The sequence below is a fragment of the Trypanosoma theileri genome, assembly GCF_002087225.1.
Source record: "Trypanosoma theileri isolate Edinburgh chromosome Unknown TM35_Tth_8_V1, whole genome shotgun sequence".
NCBI lineage: Eukaryota > Euglenozoa > Kinetoplastea > Trypanosomatida > Trypanosomatidae > Trypanosoma > Trypanosoma theileri.
Window position 1 is genome coordinate 156,136 of NW_021639850.1, and position 10,927 is coordinate 167,062.

Genomic DNA, 10,927 nt, shown 5'->3' on the forward strand with positions numbered 1-10,927 from the left:
ATATATATATATATATATATATATATATTGGGAAAAAGACGAAAAAAAAAAAGAAAGGATGTAAGGGTATATAAACATGTTTTTACAAATATCTATACATATACGCATGTACACATATATGCATTATTGTATGTTTGCTTTTCCTTCTTTTTTTTTGTTGTAATAGTTTCTGTTTAATCACTGTAAAAATCATCATTAGTTCTTTTTGATCACCATGCAATTGATAATAAGCAAAGACGATAACGTTAAGCTTTCTTTCTTTTTTTTTTTTTCTGTTGTTGACCTTTTTTTTTCTTAGTGTTTAACAGGTCTTTTTGTTTTGTTTTGTTTTCTCTTTATGTATTTGTTAACTTTCTTTGTTTCTTCCTTCTTTTTTTTTCTCTTGTTATCGTGGATTTATTTACTCTATGGTTTGGGGGAGTGAGTAACAGAACAGGACGGGGAATAATAAATGACGTGAGAGTGCAGTTTTATCTTTTTTTTTTATGTTTTCTGGTTTTTCTCCCTTTTCTCTGTCGTGAATATATATATATATATTCTTTCTTTTTTTTTCGTGGATCTCCCAATGATCCCCCAGTGAAAGAGAACGTCAATAGAAAGACACGGAAGAGAAAAAAAAAAGAGAGAAGGAGGATATAAAAAAAAAAAATAATGTTTAAAGGGGAAGAAAAGTTAACGCAATAGAAAGGTATTTTGAGAAGAAAACTGTTGTACACTTTTTTTAAATTCCCATTCCAACAGTGGATACGAAGTTATTTATACTCTCTAAAAAATTATGTTCTGAGTGGTTTTGTTGTTGATGCTTTTTTTTTTTTTTTTAGAAATTTCAGATGCTTGTTTCGGTTTTCATTTTTTCTTTTTCTTTTTTTCGTTCCCATTCTTTTATTGCGCTTGGCTTTTATTTTCCCGTTGATTCATTCGTTCCCACTGTACTGTTGATAGGGGACATTGTTTTCTTTATTTATGCTGATTTGCCCCTGCTTCCTGTTTTTTTGTTTTGTGGCTATTATATTCGCATGTTTTTCACTTTATTTCTTTCTTTTTAATATCATTCCCTGTCTCTGTGTATGTGTCTAACACTGTATTTGTATATGTGTGAATATTTACTTTCGAGTTAATTCTTCTTTTTTTCTTTTTATTCTTCTTATTATCTCTTATCATCTCCAGCTACATATATATATAGGATTAGATAGGGAGAAGGCACCCTCTCTGATTGGTGTTGCAGGTGCGTCTTGCGGTGACAGCGGGAAGAAGAGGATAAAGCGATACCCTCCGAGGACTGCGGAGACCCAACACCATTCTCTGTGATTCTCCGATTGGTTTACCTCCTCTTCCATCTTCTAATTCTCCTTTCTCTCTCTTTTCTGTCCGTTCAGTTGGAGAGACTAAACCAAAGGAGAACCATCTCAACACACACTCTATCTATTTATCTATTTATCTCTATTTATCTCTCTGCCATGTCGGGGACCCCGTCGGACTCTGGCGAGGCGCTCGTGATGACCGACTCCCCGCCCGCCGACCACTTCGCCCGACTGGAGCAGCGGGCCCGCGCCGCCCTCGAGGATCTCGCCGCCAACGCCCACCGCGACGACGCCAACACCGCCGAGTACGTCCGCACCCTCCGCGAATACCGACAGGCCTGCCAGGAACGCGCCCAGTACGTCGAGGCGGATCTCGTCCAGCAGGTGCTGCGACACTTACGGCTAGATGAAGAGACACGGCACGTGCGGGGACTCACAGAACAGCAGCAACAGGAGCGGGATGCCCTTGAGGACGCCCATCGAGAGGAGTTTCAGGCTTTCCATCGTGTATGGAACCAACGCATTGATGCATTTGAGGAGCAGCAGTTGGATATGGAATCAGCACTACTCGAGCGACAGAATGCGGAGCTGCAGGCATTCTATCAAGAGATGAATGATCTCTCACCACGTACCGCAAAGTGCAGTCGTGGACTCCTGGATGCCCGCGCAGTGGAACATATCCTCGCCGAGCAACGTGAGTACGCACGCGCCTACCGTACAAAACAACAGGCGGACCGACTTGAGGCAAGAGATGCGGAACGTTTCATGCAGGCAAAGGTGGAACTATTTGAACGTCGAGAGGCACTGTTACGACAGAAACACCTGCAAGAACGTCAAGTATTAGATACTAAAATTGAGCGACGCCGATTAGAGCTAGAACGGGCGCGAAAAAGAGAGCTTGACGTGCTTCTGCAGCGTTATGTCAATGTAAGACGGGAACTCGAACTGCAGCAGAATATTATACGGAGCAAGACAGGTACAATTCTTCTTAAGCATGCGAGTAACACCAAAAGCGATGCAAGTGGAAGTGCAGCATTAGTAGAGAGTGCGAGCTCTGGGGCGTTTGGCTTAACTGTCAAACGCCGACACAATGATGATGCAAACCAGAGTAACAATAACCCTTCTCCTGAATCGAAAGAGTGTATTGAAGGAGAAAAGAAATAATAAGAAAAAAAAAAGAAAGAAAGAAGAGCAAAGAGTGAGAGATGGCTATTTTTATTTGTATAGATTCTCTTTATACTATAGTAATAATATTATATATAGTATATAATATATATATGTATGTAAATTATACGACTTTGTATATAATGACTGGGTATTAGGACCAAGATGGAGGTAGTGATGGCTCTTGGAGATGTATTCCTTCGTGGTCTGTTACAGACGACGCCAACAACAACAACAACAAAAATATTAATTGTAATATTTTCCCTGTTTTCTATGTGCTATGTACTAAGAAGTGGGGTATGATCCTCTGTGTATTAGAAGCCGTATACATCTGCGGTGTCCTTTTTTCTTTTCTTTTGCATCTGTGTGTTTCTTATATGCGATGTATTCAACATGATATAAAGAAGGTCTCGTTCAGTTGTGGGATGGGGGGGGGGTGGTAGATATGTGTGTGGTTGCCACTGCCGCAGTCATTTTCTCTATCTTGGAGGGTTTTTACGCCTCTTCATATTCCTTCCCCCATCTTCCTTTACTTGGTTCCCCAGAAAATTGTTCCTGTCCTCGCAGGATGTGAAATATTTGTTTGCGTCTCAAATGTGTGCTCATGTTGTTGTTGTTGTTTTTTTTTATTTTATATTTTTTTCGATTCTGTATTGTTTGCTTATATGCATCCCTTTCCCACTTTCTACCCTTTCTTATTAATTTTCATTCTTCTATTCTTGCTTTTCTCGACTCTTTTTATTTTTATTTTTATTTCTTTCTGTGTATTGTGGTTGTTTTTTTCTTTGGGGAAAAACAAAAACGAAAAAAAAAAAAAGAAAGAAAGAGAGATAAAGGGAGAAGGTTTTTTTTTTTTTTAATTTTTGTTCCAGTCGAGTGAGTAAAAAGATCACCAACTAGTCGTGAGAAAAACATCACGTTTCACAGAAAAGCCTTTTTTTCCCTTTCCCTCCCCACTACCAAACCACCAATAAGACTAATACAGAACTATCTGAAGCTGAGATGATAAGCACGCTGTTCTTCGATGAGGTGGATGCTAGTAGTGCACTGCATGTGCGCACAACACGGCAGCATCACATTGATGAAAGTAGTGTACAGGGATCTGTCACTGCATTTACTAAAAGTTATGGAAAAGATACTTTTTGCAGCGGATCTATTCCAGTTCCATCACTGCGGGCTACACTTCTCTGGTGGTTAGATCGTGATGCACCGCTAGTACGCATTCTGCTCACCAGCAACAATTCACCCGGTGATGTCAGTTATAGCTGCCGCAAGATGACTCTGGAGATTCCCGCACCACGAGAATCTATTATTGCCTGTGGTGTCACACATGTTCGGGAAGAGACGATATTTGCTCTTACGTGGGTAACTTCAATGCTTGAGGTGGGTCTCTTACGTGTTCAACTGCAGCGAAGTAGTGATCAACACAGTCATTTGTTATTGGTACCGGATGGAAAGACGGTGCTGACTTCACGTCTTTCACAAGTGGCTACATCTTTTGAAAGTGAAACAGGAAGTCCGACTTCAAGAAATGGAAATACAGGGAGAGAAAATGAAACTGATGAAAGTATTGGAGTTTCTGTCTCTGCATGTATTCTTGCAAGTATAGCTCCAGAAAAAGTAACAGATGGAGTACTTTCTGTAATTGCACTCACCAATGGTATTAGCATTTGGCGTGTGGAAGTTGTTGAGGATGGTACTTTCACAGAGGAAGAATTTCGTGATTTAAAAAGTCAAAACGGTGGTAATAAGGATTCTTCACGCAACAGTGGTATTTCCTCTTGGCTTCCATCATGGCCATGGGATGGAAAACAGAGGAAAGGATGTCGTTATTTATCTATCAGTGCAGTTCAACAAACACAGTATATTCTTCTTCTTCGTTCTAATGGATCATTAGAGTTATATGATAGTTCTATGCGTCCTGTGGCCCCAGATTCTATTTGTGTTTTATCAATGGAAAATTTTTCTTCTTGCAGAGTTCTGTATCAATGGTCTACTTTCTTAGATGATGATGTACATGTTGTTACATGCTTTGGAGGAAAAGAAGTTTGTCATTGTACTTGGTCGCGTATTCCTATTAATGCTAATGGTGGAATTCTTCCTCCTGCTCAATCCATGTCAATTTTACCACCTGTGGCAACCAGTTCACCAATGGGATGTGTTGCTGTAAAATCAGAACAACTTGCTATTCTTTGGTCTGCAGTTGCAGAAGAAGATGGTTGTGTACGTTCATCCCTTTCTGTTGGTTCTCTTCTACACAGTACTCAACAAGGTCTGTCAGGATTTTTACAGATAATTACGGCAAAAGATGAAGTGGAAGCAGAAATACGTAATAAACGTGTTGTTTCAGCTCGTTTACTTTTAGAGAAGGTAGACGTTTTCTTTTGTCATTCACGTCCTCTACATGCTCTTACTTGTGTAAAAGATGAACTAGTACTAATTGAAAACTCAGAAGAAGGTGTACGAGCTCATGTTTTAAGTTCTGAAATGAGTCCTCTTGAACGATTATTGGAGTCTGCTTTTGCAGTAGGACGACCTGTTGTACCTGCTACTCGCAATGCTTTACCACTTCCTTCTATTCATTTGGTTCCTGCTGTGGTTTCAGAAGAGGTGAATCATCCTCTTTGTACAGATACTGCGGCATTTGACGAAGGTGTGGAATTAGCAGCATCATGTGCAGATGGTGCAGATAACCTCGCTGCACTTCTTATTAGTACAGTGCAAAGTGTTCCAGTCGCTCTCACATTGGGAGGATTTCAACTTTTACGCAGTGCAGCTCATCTACAGGGTTATGCTCCATCTGGTTTTGTGGATGATACAGCGATGAAAACAGCTCTTAAACATGCATCAACAAACTTTAAACTTTATTCACGACAAAATTCTTTTTGTAGTTTTTCTCGAAGATTTGTTCAACATACAATTTCTCGAGATTTACTTTCTCGGATAGCTTATATCATTTGTTCTTACATTGGATGGATTGGATCTCGACTAGGATACTCTACTAGCCTAGAATTACCACGTGTTCGTATTATTTTAGAGTTCCTTTCTGCAGCATATCATGCTGTAGGAGTTGCAGGACCTTTTACTGCTACTATAACTCCTAATGTACAAGAAACTGTTATAGCTGATGTTCTTGAATTATTATTACAGTTTAATACAGAAGATGAAAATGATGGAAATGATGTGATATTTGCAGTACATGTGGCTAATCGACTTCGAGAGTGTGATAAAGCACTTGGAATGAGAGCCTGTGCAACATGGTGTAATCTCTTATCTCGTCGTTATCCTTGTTTACAACATTTTCGTATTATTCGAGAACTTGATGTTGGACGAACAGCACGTTCTGGACAAATTCGTTCCATGTGCTTATCAGCATCTTTTCATCTATCAAGTCTACCAGCTAATATAGCTGTACCTCTTATTCTTGATAGTGGACTTGCTGTATTTAACAGAGGTGGAACACTTCGTACAGCTTTTGATAATGTAACTGTAGAGGAATGGCAATTATTGCTTACGGATACTTCTCTTATTGCTAAGGTGTATCGTGTGGCACTTCTCCGTCGTGTTATTTATCCAAGTGGTACCTATCATTCAAGTGTAGATAGTACATTAGTACGAGAATTATTCCTAAATGAATTACGAGAACTTGAACAATATGTACTATTTGCTAATGGAAAAGATTTTACACGACTACGTCGAGCTCTTATAGAACTTCGTCTTGAGACACACATGTTTCTTGCTCGAGCTAGTTTAGATGAACCAAATTTTACGGATATCTTTCTTTCTCTTGAAGAAGTATTAAATTGTGCAGATGAACTGGATATGAGTGCTATGTACACAGAGCAGGTAATGCAGGTTGTGGGAGAAGTGGTGGAATTGGCCTCTTCTTCACAGAATTTTATTGAGATTATTGTTTCACTCGCACATACTAGTGCTCATTTAGACAGTATTCTCACATCCAAATGGTATGCTTACACTGCACGATTAACAACAAAATCGGCATCAAAGCAAGCAGATTTAACACGTTTGCGTTCAGCAATAGGACTTTACCGTTATCTTTGTAAGCGACACGCTTATGGTCAAGCTGCTCGTATGATGACAGATCTTGCTACTGTTATCCGTTGTTCTTTATTTCGTGCAGGTGCTGTAGAGATTGTGCTTGAATTAACTGCCCTTGCAGTAACGGCAGTTGAGTTAATTGCACCTACTGCACCCTTACAGATTCAACAGGAAGAAAGGGATTTATCATTATATGCAGCGTATGGTTCTCCTACTTCATCACGTGCTCCAGAGCAAGTGGTACCTCCTAAAGGACCTTTAACAAGAGAATATTTACCTTGGTTGCGTCGTCGTCATTATCAAGCATTTTGTGAAAAGAAATTATTGGAAGCAGATCGACGTGTGGATTGTACTGATTTATGGATAGAAGATACACCAATGTCAACACATGCAGCTGCGGTGAAAAGATTTGTTGAAGTTCTAATGGAATCACGTTTTTGGACTGAAGCTCGACGTTTTGCAGAGATGGCCGGTTATGATGTTAGTGTTGTTTTACGGGAACATGTATTGGATCTTATGATGTGCACAAATTACAAAACGGATGAGGAAGCACTTGAAGAATGGTATGAAATGATTGAAGGTTGTAAAGAGGTTTCTTCACCATCTAATAGGTTTGGTCCTTTGCGAAATACTGTGATAGCAGCTTTAACTTATAGTTATGAAAAGGCACTACCAGCTCTCCTTTGTGCACTTGAACGATTAAATCGTTATGAGGCAATGCAAGCATTACTTGAAGTTTTTGAAACACTGCTTCATAAACGAATGTTAACAATGGATTCTAAAAGAATAAAGAATGAAGAAATAGATGATGAACCTTCATTAAATGCTGCAGATAGTTCTGATAAAAATAGCAGTAATATGGACAAAAATAACTATATTTGCCATGATACTGTTACTGCTGCTCAGCCATGGGTACCATTGGTAGATAGTCTCCGCATTGGGACGACTGTTCTCATGGACGCTTTGTACGCTAGTGAGAGGAGTGATGAACTCTGCGATGCCTCCATGACGGCTGGAGTGTTTGATCCAATGGCCTGCAGGGCGCGTGAACTACTGGAGACTCCATCTTTACTGGAGCATCCCTCTCTTGAACAGGCAAGGTCTGTGGCCGAGGCATTTTTGCGGGCCTTTGAGGAATTAAAGAGAAACAAGTTGAAGATGGCGTAGCGTATTTAAAAAGAAAAAAAAAGAAGGGAAGAAAAAAAAAAAAAAAAGAACGAAAGAAAAAAAAAGGAAAGAAAATGAGGAAAGGTTCATTCAATGAAAGAAGGGAAACATGAAGAAAAAGAGGAAGAGTGAAGAAGAAAAAAAAAAAGAAAAGAAAATCACATATATGAGTTGTGAAGAAACGTGATGGTATGAACTAGAAGCACGTCTTGTCATTTGAAAGAGAGATAGACGGTCTCAGAATGAGGTGTTAAGGTCATGTGAATGATCGCATTTAAAAAAGAAAGAAAAAGAAAAGACAGAAGAAAAGAAAAAAAAAGAAAAGCAGGAAAGCAGGAAAGAAAGAAATCAGGGTGAAGAGAAGATATTTCTTAATCATGCGATTTTTTTTTTTTTTATTATTATTATTGCATGAGTGCAGAGAGCCGTATCGCTCAGCATCATGAAATTATAGTTACCTTTACAAACTTTTTCATTGATGAGCATAACTGCATTTATATTTAATATTTTTTCTTATGGTATCTATTCTTTCTTTCTTCTTTTTTTCTTATTTTTTTTTCTTTTAAATTCTGTTCTCTCTTATTTATTTTATTTTATTTTTCTTTTTTATTTCCTTCATAAATAGACCACGATGAAACGTGGTAAACACAATAGGGAGTACATGGGTCCCGCAGATGCTGCGCTGCGGCGTCGCTCTGTCTTCCGTGATGCCCGTGCGGCGACTACACAACTCACCGCAAGTCAACTCATTGAACAGGCACAAGATATGCAACGCCTAACAGACCCAGGAAACGATAGTACGAAAGTTGTAATTAACAGTGCGGAAGAACTTGCTTTGTATCGTCAAAAGACACGGGCCGAATTAGAGGAACGAGTTAAACGTGGTTACAGCTTTCTTGGAAATTGGGTGAAGTACGCCCGTTGGGAGGCGCAGCAAAAAGATTTCGTTCGTATGCGCAGTGTGTTGGAACGGGCAGTTGCCATCCATGGTACTTCTCCTGCACTTTGGCGTGACTACGCAGAGTTAGAAGAAGAACACGGATTTGTTAATCACGCACGGGCAGTGTGGGATCGTGGAGTTACTGCCCTACCATCCGCTACGGATCTATGGCTAAAGTATTTAGTATTTGAACAGGCAGCAGGACAGGATAGTAAAGTGCGGGATATTTTTAATCGTTGGCTATCCGGACCAACACCACCACATTGCGCATGGGAACTTTTCGTGTTATTTGAGGCTCAATGTCAACGTAATGAGGCGTGTAGAGATGTGATGCGTCGATATGTGGAAACATATGCTACTGTGGAGGAATGGTTATTCTATGGAATGACTGAATTAAATGTTTTAAATTCTGCAGATAGGGCGATTAAGGTTTTTATGACCGCAATGGAGTCACTTCCAGAAGAGTATATTAATGGTGAAAAGGATTGCAGAATTCCATTGGCGTTAGCAGAAGCTCTTGTGAGTTCTAAAAAATATGAAGAAGCACGAGATGTGTATCATCGACTATTACGGGATTGTAAATCTGCTTCTGTTCTAGACAAGGTATTCGCAGCCTATAGTCGATTTGAACGTCTTTACGGAGATGGATCAAATTATGAAACTGTTGCGGTTGCGGTTGCTAAAGCAATGTATCAACAACGAATTCTCCGTGATCCTACAGACTTTGACGCGCATGTATCTCAGTATCTTATCCTACGTGATGCTGCAATTCAGAGTAGCAAGAAGTATAACGGTAATAATAATAACAATGACAATATGATTATTGATACAAATGAGGAAGCACTCTGGAAAGAAGCATTGAAGTGTCTAGAAATAGCAATTGGTATCCGTATTAATGGTGTAAAAAATCCTCTGGCAGCACAGCGAAAGGCTCTTCTAGTAATAGAATATGCACGTCGTGTAGAATGTTATGATGTTAATGCTGCACGTACAGCTTTAGCTACTTGTATTCGTGAATTTCCATTTACTACGGCATCATGTCCACAATTATGGATAGAGGCTGCCGCTCTTGAGCAGCGTCATGGTGCATACGCGCAGGGTCGCAAGATTCTTGGTGCTGCTATTCATATTTCAGCTTGTCCTGATGTGTTTGAAGCAGCTTTGCTACTTGAAGAAAAGGCATGCGTAGCTGGTGAGTTAAGCCGTAGTGACTGTATGCAACGGAGTCGTGAGATTTATCAAAGTGCTATTAAACAATTTCCACAAGATTATTCTCTATGGGAAGGGTATGCAAAAATGGAGGAAAAAGAAGAACAATTTCATCGAGCAGATGCTTTACGTCTTGCTTGTATTCGATCCTTCACTGCTGCTGCACGAGCTGCACAATCCATGTCGGATCGCTATGAAGTACTCGGTAAAGTAGATCAGGCATGGGCACGTCGTTTGGCTATGAAACGACGAATGATTCGGGCTGAACAGAAGAAATTACAGAATAATAAAAATAACAATAATAATACTGTAGCTAAAGAAAGCACAGAGAAAGAGGCCCTATTGCAGTTATATCGTGACTTGCTAGACTCTGTATGGGATGATTATAAGTATGAGGCACTTCGCTGGAGGGAAAAGGCGGAGGCGACCAGTGGAGTTCTTTCTCCACCACCGGAGCGAATACCAGATGTTCTCGCCCCAGCGGTTGCCCGCTTTGCAGAGGCGGTGAGTGCCGTTGCCTCATTTCTTATCGTCCCCACTCAACGCAATGGTGTGTATGATGCAGCGAGTGTGGATTGGATGCGTACAGTATTCCGCACAATGGTGGAGCGGGAGCGATCGGCATTACAACAACAACTCGGCGGTATGGACGAGAATGCCGGCTTCGACGCGGTGCAACAACGACGGCGTTGGGGGGAATTTCTTCTCAACCCCGTCGTGGCGGAGTGGCGGCGGTTTGAGGCGACGTACGCAACGGAAGAGACGTTGAAGGCGGTACAGGAGTTTGTGCAGCCGGCGAAGCGTCGCACAAGACTCTTTGCAAAGAGGAAAGCGTAAGCAGATGGGGAAGAGAATTGGAAATTGCACAGGGAGGAGGAGGGAGAAAAAAATATAAAGGAAGACTATTTATCTCTTTTCTTTCTTTTCTCCTCTTTGTGTCTTTCTCTACCACTGTGAAAAGGAAACAAAAAAAAAAAAAAAGAAGGAAAGACTCCCTTGGAGTATCCTTGCGCTTCTTTGCTCAGTTGGATTTGTGTGTTTTTGTGTTTGTGTTTCTGCGTGTTAACAAGGTACGCATGTGAATCCT

The 10,927-nt window shown here is 40.4% G+C and overlaps 3 protein-coding genes across 3 annotated transcripts; all 3 read left to right on the forward strand.

Moving 5' to 3' along the window:
* Nucleotides 1-1,457: 1,457 nt before the first annotated feature.
* Nucleotides 1,458-2,465, forward strand: TM35_000081580 (immunodominant antigen; the record flags this gene model as incomplete). Its single annotated transcript, XM_029024023.1, has 1 exon — nt 1,458-2,465. One exon carries the CDS (start codon nt 1,458-1,460, stop codon nt 2,463-2,465), a length of 1,008 nt encoding a protein of 335 aa, XP_028884426.1.
* A 1,002-nt stretch (nt 2,466-3,467) lies between these two features.
* TM35_000081590 (putative dispersed gene family protein 1 (DGF-1)) lies at nt 3,468-7,691 on the forward strand (the record flags this gene model as incomplete). The annotated part of the gene is made up of 1 exon (XM_029024024.1): nt 3,468-7,691. One exon carries the CDS (start codon nt 3,468-3,470, stop codon nt 7,689-7,691), a length of 4,224 nt encoding a protein of 1,407 aa, XP_028884427.1.
* A 631-nt stretch (nt 7,692-8,322) lies between these two features.
* Nucleotides 8,323-10,677, forward strand: TM35_000081600 (uncharacterized protein; the record flags this gene model as incomplete). Its single annotated transcript, XM_029024025.1, has 1 exon — nt 8,323-10,677. One exon carries the CDS (start codon nt 8,323-8,325, stop codon nt 10,675-10,677), a length of 2,355 nt encoding a protein of 784 aa, XP_028884428.1.
* Between the last annotated feature and the right edge of the window lie 250 nt (nt 10,678-10,927).